The sequence below is a fragment of the Haemorhous mexicanus genome, chromosome 1 (assembly GCF_027477595.1).
Source record: "Haemorhous mexicanus isolate bHaeMex1 chromosome 1, bHaeMex1.pri, whole genome shotgun sequence".
Lineage (NCBI taxonomy): Eukaryota > Metazoa > Chordata > Aves > Passeriformes > Fringillidae > Haemorhous > Haemorhous mexicanus.
In genome coordinates this window covers 13,334,026-13,352,099 of record NC_082341.1, presented here as the reverse complement: position 1 = coordinate 13,352,099, position 18,074 = coordinate 13,334,026, and the positions used below count along the sequence as shown (strand labels likewise).

The 18,074-nt window shown below is 37.7% G+C and overlaps 1 protein-coding gene across 2 annotated transcripts in view; it reads left to right on the top strand.

Moving 5' to 3' along the window:
• Positions 1 to 13,525, top strand: part of CCNY (cyclin Y) — a 119,665-nt gene extending 106,140 nt beyond the window's left edge. For both annotated transcript variants that reach the window (XM_059840133.1, XM_059840141.1), the window contains 3 exons: positions 1,178 to 1,344; positions 4,594 to 4,756; positions 10,538 to 13,525. In XM_059840133.1, the coding sequence (XP_059696116.1) occupies positions 1,178 to 1,344; positions 4,594 to 4,756; positions 10,538 to 10,654 (447 nt within the window). In that variant the 3' untranslated portion in view covers positions 10,655 to 13,525. The remainder of the gene's footprint in view (positions 1 to 1,177; positions 1,345 to 4,593; positions 4,757 to 10,537) is intronic.
• The last annotated feature ends 4,549 nt before the right edge of the window (positions 13,526 to 18,074 follow it).

Sequence of the window (18,074 nt, the reverse complement as noted above, 5' to 3'; positions counted from 1 at the left end):
GTCTTTCCTTGCAATATAACTCTTACCTGTTTACGTTTTCTTCTCTAAGTTGCCTTTGAATTTCAGCCCCTACAAAATCCTTAGTTGTTTTTCTCTCTGTCCTTCTAAGCTAGAAAGTTATCTTTCTTTCTAAGCTAGAGCTGTACATTAGAAAGGATATATTTTCTGAATTTTGTATGCTCTATCTATTTACTATAAATGTGGAGTATTGATTCTAAATCTGCGAAAACTGGTTGTGAAAAGTTGAGATTTAAAAGGTTTGCATGAACAGTAGAGAGTCAAATTCTGCATTGATGTGAAGGAAGTTAAATTATCTGCTGATTTGGGTTGCATAATATAACAGCTTCCATATGTTCTCTTCTTATGAAGCTCCCAGTGTTAGTGTATTGCTTTAAAGAAGTTTTCTGCTTCCCAGGGATGACTCCAGGGAATGCTGTATTTTCTTTATTTGAGGAGTAGTTTTGCTTGCAAAGTTGACAAATTGCCGTGTGTGATATAGAGTGTAAGGAGTTTGTTTACACAGGCTGTCTGGAAAGCAAAAGACAGTGTTTTGCACAGAAGCCCCAGGTAGTGCAGGCATCGGGGAGATCCATGTGCCACCTTCTTACTGAGCTTTGTGTTTCTGCAGTCTCACCATAACAGATTTTGTACATTGAAGTCTTTTCAGAATGATCTGCGAAGTAAAAAGTCAAACTTCCATTTTCACTAATAGGCTTGACAGATAATTTGGAATTTTGTTCCTAAATAACAGTAGTTTGCCCTCCTTAAAAAGGAAAATAAATTTTTTAACACTTAGTTAAAAAATATTTTATATTTTGTTTTACAGTATTATAAGATAACTTTAAGGTTTTCTTCAGCTTTAGGATGGCAGGCAGGGGGAAATCACAGCTAAGGAAGAAATGGTGTATTTAGGAGTCTAGTCCCTGACCTTTCATTATCCTATGGGTAATAGGATCAGAAGGCAAATGCCAACTAAAGTGGATTTATCACATCCAGTTTTGAGCCTGGCATTAACATGCCATGTATTTGAAACCACAACTCTTATAATAAAATAATCTTCTTGAAAGCATTTTTAACAGCATACTGTTTTAGAATTGCTGGAATGGGAATAATTTTCTTTTTAATTTCTATTTAGTAGCAAAATAGACCAAGTCTTGATTTTGATGTGTTTCCACAGGTATATCTTGAAAGACTCTTAACTTATGCAGAGATAGACATTTGTCCAGCAAACTGGAAGCGAATAGTACTGGGGGCAATTCTACTGGCATCTAAAGTTTGGGATGACCAGGCAGTGTGGAACGTGGATTACTGCCAGATCCTGAAGGATATCACAGTTGAAGACATGTGAGTAAAGGTTGTTTATCTTTGTCAATGAATGCCAACATCTGTGTCTGTGAGGGTGATGGGAAGTTCTTTCATAAATTGTATGAAATGTGTATATTTGTGTTGTATCTAAACATGGTGAATGCTGATAGATGGCATGATGAGGTCAGCTTGACAGCTGCTTACATAGAAGACATGAATTATTTTATTTTCTGGTTCAAGTGTATTTTACCACTGGATATTCATGCACAATAATGAAAACAGATCTACAGAATATTTAAATGTATGATTTGATAAAATTCCTCACACCAAAGAGCCTTCATGTATTCTCTTCAGCATCATTTCCTGTCATGCTAATTCTCCATGCACAGAATGGACATGTGAGGCAGGAAAGGAAGTTATCTTAATGACCTTTAGATGATCACTCCATTATTTATTGCCATTATTTAAAATGGATGCTTTTGGGTTTTGCCTTTTTTCCCCTAGTATCCTGTATATTAGTTTTCAAGATGTTAAAAATCCAGACAGAATGAGGTTTCTAAAATAAAACAGGGAGATAAGATGGACAAGAACCAAAATCAGGCCCTTCATATTTCTGTGTGCAATATTATTCCATGCAGAATAATTTGCTAATGGTTCCTTAACTGAGTGGAATCAGTGATTTTGCAAAGTTGCTTTTCCCCTTGATCCTTTTATTATGCCTTTTGAGTATTCAGTAGCAGTGGAGGTCTCCTTCCACTCCCTTCTCCTCCAAGGCAAATCTGGGTGCTTTTACAGTGTTGCTGAAGCTGGGACATGAGCTGAAGTGCCAAACAGCTTGAAGCAGAGTCACAGGTTTGACTGTGCCATATGACAGTATTAATCAGGAATGGTTACAAATGTGAGGTTTGAAATGGATAATTCTCAGGGCTTTTCTTGAATGCGGTGTGAAAGGAAACAAAAAAAGAAGTTATTGTTTCTGACAAACACATGGGATGGTGCTACTGTTAGAAGTTGCTCTTGAGCTATGTAACACCAATACTCACATGGCAGACCTGTGCTCACATCAGCCCTTTTTTGCACTGCACATTCCCTAAGCCAAACTGTGATGAGTCCTTGTCCTCAAGGATTTTTAGCTTCTTACCCTTTCCTTGGAAGATTTTAGGGTTCTCACAAACTGGAAACCCAGAAGCCTCTGGGGAGCCAGAGTTCTCTCTATGTACTTGGTGATCTTCATGGGCTTTGTGTTTAGGGCTCTGTGTGAATCCTCCAGCAAAGAGTCTGGTGCTTATATTCCTGCTGTCACTTTTTCCAAATTTTGTTTTCCTCCTATCTGCAATGTGGTGGATTTTTTTTTCCTTCTTATTTTTTAGTTAGCTGGGACAGTACAGTATGATGATTTTGAAGTCTCTGACTCTAAGCAAGACAGGGCCTTTCATTGTATTAGTAAAGCAGAAGATCTAGGTCAAAATCTTCAATTTGTGTGAATCATTCAGCATCAGTGTATCTTGCAAAACATCTAGCACACCTTTCAGGGTTTTATAAATCAGCATTACTGCAGTGAGCTGTGCCTAAAAGTAAGTGGAGAACTTGGGAGTACTGAGTATGTGGCATTACATTGAATTTCTGAGGAGTGGCCCAGGAAGGCACATACTAAAGCAGTCTGAAGGAGATGTATGGGGAAGGAGGGGTATGGTGGTTAGTTAAATTACATAAGTACAGTAGGAAATACTTGTATGTTTTTGTCCTTTCTGATCTGTAGCTAGTCTACTGATCCAACTTTGAGATCATGGAGATAGGGGATAATGAGAAACCAAGGCTGTGTATTTGAGATTTTTGAGGGTACTCTTCAAAAGGGGTACAGCCAATGTCTTCTGCCAGTAAAATGGGCTTTATATTATCAATTAACATAGAACTTTAGGCTTAGCTTGCAGAATGCAAAACCTTGGCAGTATAAAAGGACATGTAAACATAATATTTTATTTCTATTTATAGACATTTTTTAGTTGGATTTTTAAGTTGGGATCTTCAACAATGTGAATTTAAGCCAAAGACTCCATATCCAGCTTTTAGTTAGTCCTTTAGTGTTAATTAGTACTTATCATTATATAAACATAGAATTTTGGCACAGAGAGTGAGGATAAGGAAGGACAATGCTTATGATGTAAGAATTATATAAGGGTAAAGAGTGAGAAGGAGAAAAATAATTCAGTGTTAAAAAACTACTGCACCAGTACTTTTTATCTTCAGATCCTTCCTCTTCTTCTGCCAACTGTGCAACTTCTATTTCATATTCCTTGCACATTTGCACAGCAGTCAAAATGTATCTTAAAGACAATATAACCATCAGTCAATTCCCAGTGGTAGCACAGCAGTGCAGTCTCTGGACTCTTTAGCAAACATTGATAGCTTTCACCACCCATTTATTTTTTTTTTTATTTCTCATATCTTGAAATAATTGTTTTGAATGTATCATATATTCCTGCATACGTATTAAGTAGGATATCCAAACAATTTATGAAAATATCCAGTCTTTTTAATTTTGTTAGTTGGCTTATTTCTCAATGTACTTTTTAATGTATTGGTGTAGGTAATAATGTATTTGTATACCAAAGTTTTACAGGGTGGGAGCCCAAACAGGAGCTCTGTTCCTATCAGGTGTTTTGACAAACATGTTTTGTTTAGATGCTGAAAAATTCACCACTGTGAATTTTGATTGCACGTCTAAGGGAAAAATTGCTTTTTCTGTTCATAAAGAGAGTATGATAAGAAATTCAGGTTTCCCATGACTAATTTGAAACGGTTGATTATGAAGAGCTGCAGGGAGTAAATATGTTCTTCAGTAATTTATGTGTTAGAGTAATTTGCAGCGTTTATGAGAGGAGCCTGACAAATTTAGGGCAGGGGTGTGTGTGTGTGTTGTTGTGGCATAGCTGTGTGTGCAGACCCACCTAGTGGAGGTAAAGCAGAAACTACGAGAATATTTTTCCCCTGCTAGATTTTCTTTCCAAAACTGTGTTAGCTAAACTGATAAAGGTGCCCTTTCACTAGCACAACTTTGTGTCTGGATTTGATTGGCATTGCAGTAGAAGCTGTAAGGCGCAGCATCTCTCCTATTCCTCACTGGTGTGAGTACACTGATAGAACTTGGTAGAGAAGGTCAAACTTTATGTAATTGCATATAGCAAGAATAAAAAATGAACTTGGTTTATACCATTTGCAATTTAAAGTAAAATTACATTCAGAATGCACAGTCTGAAATATGTTTCCATGTTTATCTTCTTTCCACAGGAATGAGCTGGAACGCCAGTTTCTTGAGCTGTTACAGTTCAATATTAATGTTCCCTCCAGTGTTTATGCCAAGTATTATTTTGATTTGCGTTCCCTGGCAGAAGCAAATAACCTGAGTTTTCCCTTGGAGCCCCTCAGCAGGGACAGGGCATATAAACTTGAGGTAAGATTCTTTTTAGATTGCTCAGTGTTAAATGTATAGGGGGATTGGAAATTTCTGTCCTGTTTCTCCCTTCTCCCATCTCTTCCCACATACTCCCATGAGATATTAGAATATCATGAGCCTGATTTTCATAGCAATTTTGTTTATGCTCTGAGTATTCATGGCTCTGGGGGCAGCTTTTTGACCCAGTTTGCTTCATACCTTACCTTGCTTTCCATTTCTTTTCAGTTGCAGTTGTCTCTATTGGCCTTGTGGTGAAAGTGCCCACAAGTTTTATAATTATTGTATTCACAGTCTAGTGCTGTTTGTTCATTTGGTTTCTTAAAACTGATTATCCACCTTAAACGACAGATTATTAACAAATGTTGCTGAGAATAGCTATTCCATGTTGTTCTTCTGCAAGTGCTCAGTTTCATGTGGATCCAAGTTTATCTCCCATGATGTTTTTCTCAGTAAAGAGAGAACAGAAATGAGCACACGCCTTCAGTGAATAAGTCACGAATGCTTATGTGGATATACCATATGCCAGAGGCACTGTTGGATGGTCTGGACCTGTGAAATGCTGACCACTGTGAATACCACAGACACAGGAGGAATTTAAATTATCAGCTAATTGTAGGAGTATCTGCTGTGGGCCCTTTGCAAGACTGCAACATATTTTTCCTCATTTTTTGGATATGTTTTTCAAATACGGGCATTATTGCACTGGGTGTGCATTTTGTTACTAATTTTGAAAATTTTTATTAGATGCTGGCTGCTTTTAACAGTACACATCTTTAATTACATAACATCTTTGCACTGGAGGTTGTTTGCCTGTGGGTTAGACTGAGCTTTGCATGTTCTGCAATTCCTAGTGCTCCTGTAGAACAGGCAGGCAGTTCTGTGCACGTTTTTGTGGGGGGAAATGGTGCGTGGGAAGGTTAATTGACTTGTTTGTGACTCTAATGGGAGATAAAAGTGGTGGAGAAAGAATCAAAGAAAATTTCACTTAAGTTTTATTTCCCATTCTTTCTAAACATTCTTCCTAAATTGCACAGGTAGCTCCAATAAGAATATGATTTTCTGTATGGAGCATGATCTAAATTTGCATCAGATTTTGTTTCTATTAAAGAGAATATTTTTTAAATAATCATTTGGATTGTAATCTTACTTGAAAAGAGGTGTTTTACTGAGTTATGGGTGTCTTGATAGTAAGTGCTATTACATATATCAAAATTAAATGAATTGCTTTTTGATTTGGCCCAGAGTTTCTTAAAACTGTCCATCTATATCACCCACAATATATAACAGCATGTTACAAAATAATGTAACAATGATAGCTCCTAAAACCTTAGAAGAAAAGAAAAATGGGAAATGATGTAAATAGAGAATACTTGTAATTCTTCTGTACTAGCTAAAGAAAGGGCATATTTAAAAAGAAATAATGGAATATTTTTTCAATAAATCTGTATTATTTAAAATTTCTCCATTGGGCATGCTTTGAGCTGCCAGCAGAAGTTGGCTGTAAATAACCCTGTTAGCCAGGGGATGTCTTCAGGGTAGAGGAGGAGTATCTGCTGTGAACCAGCTTGGTCTGCCACCTCCTTGCCTCTCTGTTCTGTGGCCAGAAGGAAGGGAACTGCCTTGTTCCCTGGCAGTACGTGGTTGTCATTAGTGTGCCCTTGAAACTACTTGACAGCATAATTTATAGCCCAGTTCCCTGAGCACAGTGGAGCATTTTGCTTGCCAAGAGTCATCAAAATGCATTTGCAGCACTTCTGTAGTCTCTCGTGTGCTGTTCAGACCAGAGTTCTCTGTTTTAAAACAGTTGCCTGGATTGTCAAGTGGAGTAGATGTAGTACCACACAGGCTGTGATATTTTTTGATACTGAGAGAAGACTGCAGTCTGTGATGAAAGACAACAGCCTCACAGCAAATGTATTCATGCAGTGGAAGGATTTGCCTTGTGTGATAAACTAAAGAGACCTTGCTCAGTCCTAAGATTAAAGCAACTTATGGCATTTGAGATCACAAAAGGTGGTGTGTAGAGAAATAGCTATATTATAAGATATTTTTGCTATTTTTGCATTTAAAATCTATTTTTTTAAATCTAAAGCAGAAGCATTAGATCTGACATGGCAGAATCTGCATTGTGATTTCTGCAAACATCATGAAGTTGACATAACCATGATGATGAGAAAACACCCTAAAATGACCTAAAGGGATGAGGCTAGTAAGAGATGTACCTCATCACAGGGGAATGCTGGACAAGATCCATCAGCTTAGAGGTGTTACGAGAGATTGCAGTACTTGTCAAACATTACATCACTTTCTCAAGCATCTGCAGTGGATGTTTTCTCTGATTTAATGTTCTCAGAATTGACACTTAAAAAGCAGCTTTGTCTTTTAAATGACGAAATGAAAGTAATTTTTTTTTTTTAACCTTTTAATTATCTGTGGACTGAGGTGTCCTGGTTTTGTTATTCCAGTCCACCTAGTAGCCAGAAGCCATTTTATGAACTCTCTTAGTTTTTTTTCTCCTGTTCTATGGAATGAGGCAGGTTAAAAATGGCAAATAAACTTTCATTAGATCATCCAGTCTGTCCCCCTGCCAAAGCTGTTTGTTCCAAACAGCATATGTTATAGTGTGTTTTGTTCTTCCTTTTAATTATGTCAAATGTCAAGGCTTCCTTTGCTTTTTCTGAGACCTGTTTTCTAGTATGGGAGAATTTTTTCTGCCAAGGAGGTTGTTGGGTGTCCAGCCTTAATCCACTATTTCGTCATTTCCTACTCTTGCACCTGTTTTTTCTCCCATGTACTGAGCTAAATATGAGTCAGATTCTCCTCTTTGGGTTAAGTAGACAAAACGTGTGATCTTAGCACTGTACTTGTTCCAAGGTTAGATTTTCTAAGAGCATTCATTAGAATGCCCAGTTTAACTGATGTTGTCTGAGATCTTTAATGTTAGGATGGTACTTGAGCACATAGTTCAAACCCTTTGAAATATGTGCTGTTTTCTTGACCCTAAAGAGATACAGTCCCATAGATCAAACAGACAATACCAGGAGAAAAATATGTAACTTACAAGCAGAGAAGTGTCTTTATATCTCCTCAGCTTTCCACTGTCACAGTGACTTGGTTGCAGTTCTGTGTGTATGTTCAGAACCCTCAAAGCCGGGAAGAAAAGGGAGAGCAAAACAGAGCAAAACTCCCATTTTTGGGTCTTAGGAGTAACCAGTTATGCTTTTCTCATGCTTTATAAATTAAGGAGAACCACCTGATGTTTGTCCCTGCTCAGTTTCCTCTGGTTTGTCAGTTTTGGAGGGTGTGCAGCACTCACAGTCTGTGCCTTTGTGCATTCCTGAGAGTGAGCCCATAACCAGCTGTGCTGCTTTCCTGCCCTGCACAAATGTGCATGCAGCCAAAATTTGTACTGCTGCTTCTACTATTGCTACTACTACTGCTGCTGCTACTACTGCCATTCTCCAGCCTTCTTTCTCCTACTTGTCCCCTCTTCCAGTGATAGAATTTCTAGGAGAGTCATATAACTCAGCAGAGGAACTGACTTGAGTTCTGTATGCATGGATATAATGGAAGAATAGATGTGTGTATGCATTCTAGCTGAATGTATACATTACGGCCAAGTCCAAAAAAATTCACATGATGAATTAGTGTTGCTGGTTTTTAAGAATGTTTTGATTTGAGACAAAAAATGGTCCCTTGCAACCGTCAAAAATGGTTTTCTTATTTTTAGCAATAAAACCAACAAAATTGTCAGATGATAGGAAGGTGATTATAGCTATTTTGGTCTATTTTAACTGAAGGACAATAATAAATATTTACCATTTTCTGCTTTTCTTGTTTCCCCATATGTTATACTGAAATTGACTAACTATCTTGCCAAGTATGCTCCAAATGTTGATTTTATAACTTACTTGCAGATGAAGAGGCATCTTTAGATACTGAGCTGCTTTAAATGGCAGTGTGATTCTTATCCGTATGATTCATCAGCATAGCCTAGAGATGCCAAATATTAAGTGCCACTTCCAAGCAACATTTCATTTTGTCTGACCAAGTGCCAGAACAGAAATTTTCCTGTGTCACACAGGCAATTTTGAAGTGATTACCTTCTCTGACTGTTTGATGCCTAAGGTAATAGTCTGATTTGGCAGCTGAAAGAAGCTGAGCTCCACCTAAGTACGCCCCTTTGTCATGCCTTGCCTTGGCACATTATTTCATGGATATACCTTTTTAACCTGTTGAATTTTAAATCTGATTGAATTGCATAAACCCTCTTAGTCCATCAAGTTCCTGGTTAAATTAAATAAGGTTTTATTAAGCAGTTTTAAGTGAATGAAGTTACAGTCTAAGAAGCAATATGAATACCTTTGTTATTTTATTCTGTTGTTCTCTTTGTGTGCACCATCAAGGAAAACTGTGTTCAAGAGTAGTCTTAACAAAAACGTACCGTTTTCAACTAAAAAGTAGCAACTGTTCTCTTGGTGGTGGTAGGTTTTATGTTTTTCTGGGGTTTGGGGTTTTGTTTTGTTTTGTTTTCTAATTTAATGTTTTGTGGCTGGCTGGACCCCAGAGCATTAGGTGAACATGCTCTCAGATGTATGAGCTGTGTGCTTCTGCCATACCTGCCCCTGGTCTTTGCAGGACTATTCAAATTAAAGGACTCTTCACTGCTACAACTTGCTGTGCTATAGAAGTAATGATCAAGAGAGAAAATGATGATCCATGGAGTCAGGATGTTTAATTATTTGTAATGCCTTGTGTTATAATCAAACATTTCTACTGGGTTTGTTTGTACAGTACTCTTTATTCAACATCTTATCTTAAGGCATAACTTGAAAGCATTCCTGAGTAAATAAAAAATGCAGCTTTAGTTTGTCGTATTTTTGAATTTGACCTTGAGTACTCCTTGCAGTGAGCTTTCTCTGCAGCTCTGCAGTTTGATTGCCAGAGTTAGCATCTCTGCTGATGCCAACCACAGCCTGTCCCAGCCATATGAACTCTAATAGACAGGCTATTTTAGGGAGCAGTCAATTCATGCATGTGAGGTCCATAATAAATACTATTTTTAAACTTGGCTAAAAACAGTGGAAGAAACATCAAACGTTAACTCCAGTATAGCATAAAAGGAGTTGACTCTTGAATGATGTTTGTGTCTCTCTTCAAAAGGTTTAAAAATGACTATGTATTTATAACATGAATTAAATGATTCTGAATATGAGTTTAATTTACCTGTGGAACTATATAAGATAGCCTGATCACGTAGAAATGATCATCTGCTTCTGAAAGGTGAGTTAACATCAGGAGGCAAAGCAGGGTGAGTGTTCTGCAAAACCATTTCTCAAAAGAGAAAAATATAATTAATACAAGATTTTTAAGAAATAAAAAATTAAAGAGCCACCCAATTTTTAATACACTTACAGTTTCTATAGCTGTTTTGTTAAGTTTTCCACGATTTTTAACCTATGAAGGATGATACATCAGTTTCTTTGTAGAAGTGGATAAGCATTGTCAGCTGCCTCAGTGAGGTTTGTGATGGTTCACCTGCAAAGACAGGGCTTGGAGGATGCTTAGTCCTTCTGAAGCTGCCATGTGGGCAATGCAAGCCTTCCTTCCAAGACTAATGAAATGAAAACTAGGATTTGAGGAGAATGTCTTCATGTGTTTTGCATAATGAAGTGACTTTTGTAATTTCACCTGTATGTAGAAATCTGCATTTAGTCTTGCTTTTCCTGGACAGCTGTGGGCAATGCCATTGAGGGTTTTTCATCTTTCCTCTTGCAGGCCATTTCTCGCCTGTGTGAAGATAAATACAAGGACTTCAGGAAAGCTGCAAAGAAGCGGTCGGTCAGTGCTGACAATCTGACTGTGGTTAGATGGTCCCCTGCAATTATCTCCTAACAGAGGAGACTGGAATATTCCTATGGACCTACTGTTTCATCCATCCATATTTTTCAGAGTGGGCTGGGGGTGGGGGGATAAAGAAAAAAAGACTTTTGATTTTTTTATTTTTAAATCTGTCAAGCTGCCTTTACAGTGCCTCCCCATTGTGTAGCACACGAGTGAAATGCCTAATGGAAGGAGAGATGCAGAAATCGGTGTTCGGGAGAGAAGATCGGCAACAATTATTTTCTCACTTCCACTAACAGCTTTACACTTTTATGAGGAAACAGCAAATCAGGTGCTTGGAAGAAGAAACAAAAATAAAAATGAAGTAGAGGCAGAAAAATATTTAAGAACTCTGCCATTTTCTATTATATTGTACTCATGAAGGGAAATGGCAGCATGAAAAAAAACCCATGTAGTCAGATGACTGTGCACTAGAGGAATGACATTGGGAGAGTTCCATCTTAAAGGTTTCTCTTAATATCTTTTTTGTAGTTGTTGTTGTTGTTTTTTTTTGCATTCCTCATTGCTGCTTCCCAGGATAAATTCTTCCCCTTGCACAGCAGGAAATACAAAGTCTGTATTTACAGTAGCACAAGCCCCTGAATAAATAGTGTTGGGTTTTTTCACTGCACTTTTCTCTGTAACCTGTCTTATTAGCATTATTCTTCTTAATTATTATGCATATGTTACATTTCTTGTATGCCTTTTATTGTATTTCAAAAGAGAGAACTTGACCATAGTGCTGAACCAAAAGTGTGTACAGGGATCAGAAGATCTTCGTAATTTCATGATGTGTTTTATTTATAGTATCCTTGGGTGCGTGTGCCTTCCTGAGTTCTTGGAATCATTTATTTTTCCTTAATATAAAGATACAGTTGTTAAAGTCTTGAGATGATGATGATAAGACTTGGGCCAAATCTCTGAAATTTGCAACAGATCTTGTGATCCTTTTTGCAGATTTTCCTAGCATTAGAAGTTTAGCAGAATTCATCCATTTTGAAGGAGATTTTTTTTTTTTTGTGGCCTGACAAGTCCATTCCTTCACCTCCAGGTCCATTGTTGCAAGCAATATTCTCAATTTTTATATGTTTACTTTAAATCAAAGTGAGTCTGTTTGTATAAAATAAAAAATAATAAAAAAAATTGTTCCAATGAGAAGGCCTGTAGAAGAGCAGAATGGAAATCTTAATAAGGTATCTGTCACAAGGAGATTTGATTTGGAAGCTAAAATACAAACCCTCATGTTTTTCAGTGTAGGTGCTTATAGAAATCAAAAGTAACTGAACTGTGAATATAATTTCCAACTCGGATTATTGAACTCCTCTGTTGTTGTTATTATTTCGCTCTTACTGTGGCTGTTCCCCCCTTGGCAATTGTAAGAACCTTTTATACAAAATAACTTGTCAGTATAAGCATATTTGCTTCATAACACCACAGGGTGATTTTTTTTTTTTTCCCCCCCCAGTTTTTGGTTTTTTGCACAGTTTAGAAAGATACAGCTGAAAGCTTTCAGTTCCCTGAAATCTGTCCTTGTGACTGTCACTGAAGGGAATGGCAGCAGATGTCCCTGATTTGTGCACTACTGTTGTAACCCACAAAGATTCCATGTTTGTTTTGTTAAGCCCTATGGGCTTGTAGCTACCTGGGGGCCCAGAGATGCACACCTGACTCCCAGAGTGATGCTGATCTGGGGCCCCCGCGCCGGGAGGCACCCACAGGATCACAGCAGAGAAACCAAACAGTTCCTGTTAGCTTTCCAATGGGATTTGTTTAGTTTGAGACATGAAGGCTTTGTCCATAAATTCTCCTGATGTTCTTTGGGCCTTTAAAATAATCTATTTCTCATCACTTCTTGTTGTGCCAATGCATCAGAACTGTGAGTATCCAAGTCCATTTTTCCCTTGAACATGGAATGTAAGGCAAGTGTTTATAAGAAATTACAGCATTTGAAACCTCTTTACAGATAGTATCAAAAGGAACATTTTCAGAGCATTTGAAATTCATCCTTTATAAGCATAAATTTAGGCTTTAAAATATGTGAAATATTTTGATTTATCAACACTTTGCTAAACTATTTTCCATTTAACTTGATATCAGGAATATTGGTTTTATCCATTTCTGGGTGATAGAGATATGAACTTTGGATTATGTAAAGATATCAATGCATCTACTATAATTTTGTGAAGTTTATTAAACTACTTTAAAGATTGTATAGTCTATTTATTGTATGTATGTACATACAGTCTGATACTTTAAAAAGTGGATTCCGTAAAACCTGGCTCAGTCTTGTTTAGACTATTGAATATCGTTTTAGCCTTGTGCACTGGACTCTACCTCTGTATAGGAGAATTTTCCATATTCTTAATTAGTACTGATTCTGTGATTAACTTGGTTATGTTTCTTGCACTAAGAATTAAAAAAAAATCTGCTGTAAGTGTGGATTTTTTCTTTAGTTTTACCATACAAATCCTCTACATTTAGGTGGATGTTTCTTTCCCTCATGGTTATAGAATAATTCTTTGCTTTTTCTTCTGGTTTGTTCCAGGGTTGCCAAAAAATACAGTACTTGTCAGTAAATCTGAAAACGTGTCTTTTGTTTGCAAGGTATTCTATACCAGGTAATTAAAAATGAATTATTATTTAGGCTTATGTTGTGTTTAGTGTAGTTTTTTCAGCATTACTGTATGGAAAATACCATTGCAAAGTTAGAGAATCAAGGGAGATGTAAGAAGGGAGGAGAACCATATAACATTTTAATTAACAGCACAAAGACATTGTGTTTTGCTGTAAATGTTTTCTGGATTAAGGTTTTCATGATTGCTTTGGTCACCGGCTCAGAACTGAGAAGGTGTAGGAGATAAAATAAACCTGTCCCTTCAAGTATCATTGTCTTAATGAATTATTTTTATTTGTTGAGCCAGTGGGCCACTTGTTTGGTCATTAGTGTGTTGATAATTGGATCAATATTTGAAAAGGGCATCTTGTAGGGGTTTTAATCATTCATCCATATGCAGCCCAGAGTTGTTGCCATACTTCCTTTTTCCACCTGCAGACCTCTTTATATTTGATTTGCTGTTTGTATTTCATTGTTTGCCACTGACATACATCATTCTGACAGACACCGTCATGTGGGACTGAGAGCACTGGAGTCATGGGATGAAGTGCAAAACCAAAATGGTCAAATCACCTTTTTCCACCTTCCACAAACCCAGTCAGCTCCTCAAATAATGCACATTTTCTATTGCTAAAAATATACAAAATCCTATCCTATGGCGGGGTAATGCTTTTGTTTTGTTAAGGATTTTGGGATTTTTCCTAGAGAGAGAGAAATTAGCATATATTGCATAATTGCTGTTTACATTTATGGAGTCTGAACTAAGACTTAGTGTTTTAACACCTTTCTCTCCAGCTCCCCTAATGCCAGGAACCTTAGCTATAATACAAAGATTAGAAGCAGCAAACACCTCTTCAGAAAAAGGCAATGGTGTAATGGTGGCAGATGACAAAATGACATCTGTTAGTGTTGGCTGTATATAAAAATAGCAGCATGTGGGAGGGGATAGAGGAACTGAAAGAGCAGAAAAAACCCCCAAAATCTTAACACCTGAAGCAACAAATTATTTACAGTTGTCCTTAGTTGGTAATGAGGATTTCATTTCCCAGTGCTGTGTTTAAACTCCTAACTGAAGTGCTGCACATCCACTGCAGGCTCGTGTTGCACTCTGCTTCTTCTTGGTCTTCATGTGGAATACACTCAGCCTAGCTTTTAGCACTTTCCTCACTTCTGTGTAAAACACATTTTTCTGTAATCTGAACTTTTTTTAAACTCAAATTGGCAGTTGTTAACATTTGCCTACTGTGCAGTGAAGTTCCCACTTGGTGTCTCAAATGGGTTCTGAGAAATCAGCTCAACTACAAACACAAACATACCTGTGTGAATTCACCTAGATGTACGTGGAAATGTGCCACACCCAAAGTGCAGTACATGTCTCTCTGCAGTTTTTGTCTTTCTTCTCATCAACTGAACTCCATCTTGAGGAAACCATGGAACTGGTGAGACTGAGCTGCTTGAACTTAAGGTAATGATGGCAGATGTGTAGCAACCACTGCTCTGTGAAAATGCTTTAAAAAGGGAAATGAGATTTAGAAGAAAACCTTCTGCTTATAAGAAAAACAATAGTGATAGCAGATGTGGATTATGATGTTGAAAAGGATTGTTTCATGTGAACCTGCTTTTCTGGGTCTTATGAGAATCAACAAAAAGTAACTGCTGAGTTGCAGAACCACAGCTTGAAAAGGACTGATTGCATTGAGGCACTGGAACAGGGTGCTGGGACAAGCTGGAGAAGCCCCATCCCTGGAAGGGTTCATGGCAGGAGAATTTGAACTAAATTATCTTTAAGGTCCCTTCCTAATAGAGCTTTTCTATGATTACAGCAAGAAAGCCAGGCTCGAGTTTATTTCTTGCCTGGCATGGATCACTGCACTCTTCCCACTGAAGAAAGAAGCAACAGGATGGCAAATTGAAGAAAGGCAGGTGACAGAGCAGGAGAAATAGACTGTACTTCTTGTGTTCCTTCTAGAATAGCAGTTATTTGGCCTAATGCAATTTTGGGTGAAAAAAAAGTTGTTGTTTCATGCCCTTTACACCATGTGTAATGTGTTTCAGTATTATCAGCAGAGGCTTTCAGCTGTTACACCTGGAGATATTGTTTGGTGAAGATATGCTAAGCAAGCTTCTTGGTGTGGTGAAATGGGGCTGTATACCCAGGAGCTGTCCAGAACCTCTAGTAAGAGTTTGTATAGCTGAAGATGTCAATGGTCACTACAGATGGAGAATAGCAAATAACAACAAAATGTCAGCAATTTTATTTTGTAAAATACAATTTCCCAATGTACTTAGATCATTTACTTATGTACCTGATTCAGTTTCAGACCTCTTTTCCTTGCATCTCTGACACATAGACTGGGGTGCTGTGGTAACTAATGCAGTAAAACTTTGAAGCTGGAAAATCTCTGGAACTAGCACTGCCACCCCTTTGAATTCACTGGCAGTGAAGTGAATCCTCAAAAAGCAGATGAAGACTTACTCATGTGATATGAGAGCTTCTCTAAACAGGCCTTAGAGTAAGACATCACCTTCATGTAAGAGATTCCACAGCGCACTTAAGTATAGAGCTAATTCTTCTCTTAGCTGTAGGTTTCCTTGCTTCACTGCTCTGGGTTTTCATGCCCCTGTGCTTTAGATGTTAATATAAATTACTCTCCATGGAAACTGTATCTTGGGAACTGGCAGCTGTGATACCCTTGCTTTCTTATATTTAAACAGTACAGATCATCCTGTGGCCACATAGTTCTCTTTCATGTATTTCAGTCAAGTGAAGCATTCTGCTGTAGAAAAAGGAGGGGCCAAAAAGATGAGGATTGGTGTGCTAGAAGGGCTATGAGGCACAATTCAGTGTGTGTATTTTAAAATTAATCCAGGAAATAAAGATGGAGAAATGTATTTGTACTTTCTGTGCTGTCAATACCAAAAGGCATTGGTGATACTTTGAGAAGTGTGATGGTATTAAATCTCTTGGGCAAAGAGTTTAAGAGTTGAATGGGACAGGATATGCAGAGTGTTTTTCATTGATCTGGGGAGGAGGAAGACCAGGCTGTACTGAGCAAAATGGTACATAAGAGCATGTAAAATACACACTCCAAATAATCTTGAACATCAAGCATTAGAATGGCAGCACCAGCTTGATGTTGGTACATGATTTCAGTGTTTGGAAAGTATTGGTGGTCACCTTACTTCCATAGTAACATCCTTTTCCTTTTGTGGCCTTCCAGTAAGAAATCATTCTGTGTATGCAAAAGCTTAGTACACATTGTGAATTATTAGAATATAGTCAGTAATACTTGAAAGTAGACTTTACCAAAAAGTTAAAAAAAGTAGTAAGAGTTAAGAACAAAAGCTGCAGGGGGTAACCTGGTGTTGCTGTGGGGCTTACAGTATGGACATTAGGTAATGAGAGTCTCCTGCTTGTGACACCTCTCAGTACGTGACAGTCCCAATTCTGAAGCCACAGGTTGGGAAGGTGAGAAGAATTGTGGAGAACAACCTCTTACCCCCCCATCCCCTGGTAATAAGCAACCCAACCCCAAGTCCTGTGTAGTTACAGTAGCTTTGCACAGCAGGGTTTTGAACAGAGATGGAAAATTATCTTCCAACTTATGCCATTGCTTTGCACAAAAGTAAGAATGGTTTAAATGTGTAAATCCCCACCAGCATTTGTAATGTTAAATATTTAACTTATTACTGCCAGCAGGTATGTACCTTACACTCTGCCATGGGAATGAGTCCACAGCCTGAATGTGTTCTCTGCCAGTGCTTTGTAGGGCACCTATTCTAAGTCTGTCCTCTGAGAAACTGGAGGAATGATTCTTTTAACCCAGGAAAATAGCTGGGTGTATCTTGATAATTTTGAATGTCAGGTAAGGTGATCTTCCAGATCTGCCTGATTCAAGGCTTTGGATCAATGGTTCCTTCAGCTGAACAGAAATAAATGCTTCAAAGCATAAAGTGACAGTTCTGACTTCATCTAGAGAAATTGTGGTCATGTCACCCTGACACTGAGCTTCAGTGATTGAAGGACTGGCCTGATTCTTCTGCTCGCCCATTTAATGATGAACCTCAGTGAGAACCCTGACGGTGTTTCTGACCTGGGAGAAATCTAGACTATGAAATTGTTGCTTTTCTGTGGTGGCCTGTCATTGTGGTACGTCAGAAAGGCTTTTTTGTTCTGCTCTGTTTTGCTGGCATGTGGCAGAACAAAGTTGTTCTGCCCCTTAAAGTGTGCAATAGCTGAACCTTGTGTTAGCTGAAATTGTGTGTTCAGACATCTGATTCCCAGCTGTGACATTTTCCCTTAACCTTTTCTAAAATAATTTTCTCTTAGAAAAATGAACCAGGGCAAGCAATAAATTTTCTCCAAAATATATAGTAAATCAGCATCTTAATTTTTCTATTTCAGATTTTTCTTTGTAATTTCAGACTTGAGCTTTTCCTTGACAACTCAGTATGTGTATGCATGTGAGCATTTATTTTTGGTTCCAATTGCATTAGATAAGGAATTTCTATGGCAGTTGCTAATAAAAAGGCAATTGTTTAAAATGTCATTTGAACCTGTTGTTTGCCCCCTGAGGAATGCATTTATCTTTGTCTTACTAAGAATAGGTAAATCCAGTGATACAAGATTGCAGATTTTTTGCCCTGTCCACTTCATCCTGTTACACGAACAGTGAACTTTTAACCATTTTTCAGTATTTGTAAGAAATTTTACATATTTCTAATACTTTCAGTATAAACTGAGAGCTTCAGAGGATCAGGAGTACAGAGAACAAAAGAAATCTGTAGCTTTGATTTCTAGCAATTAGAGAAAAAAAA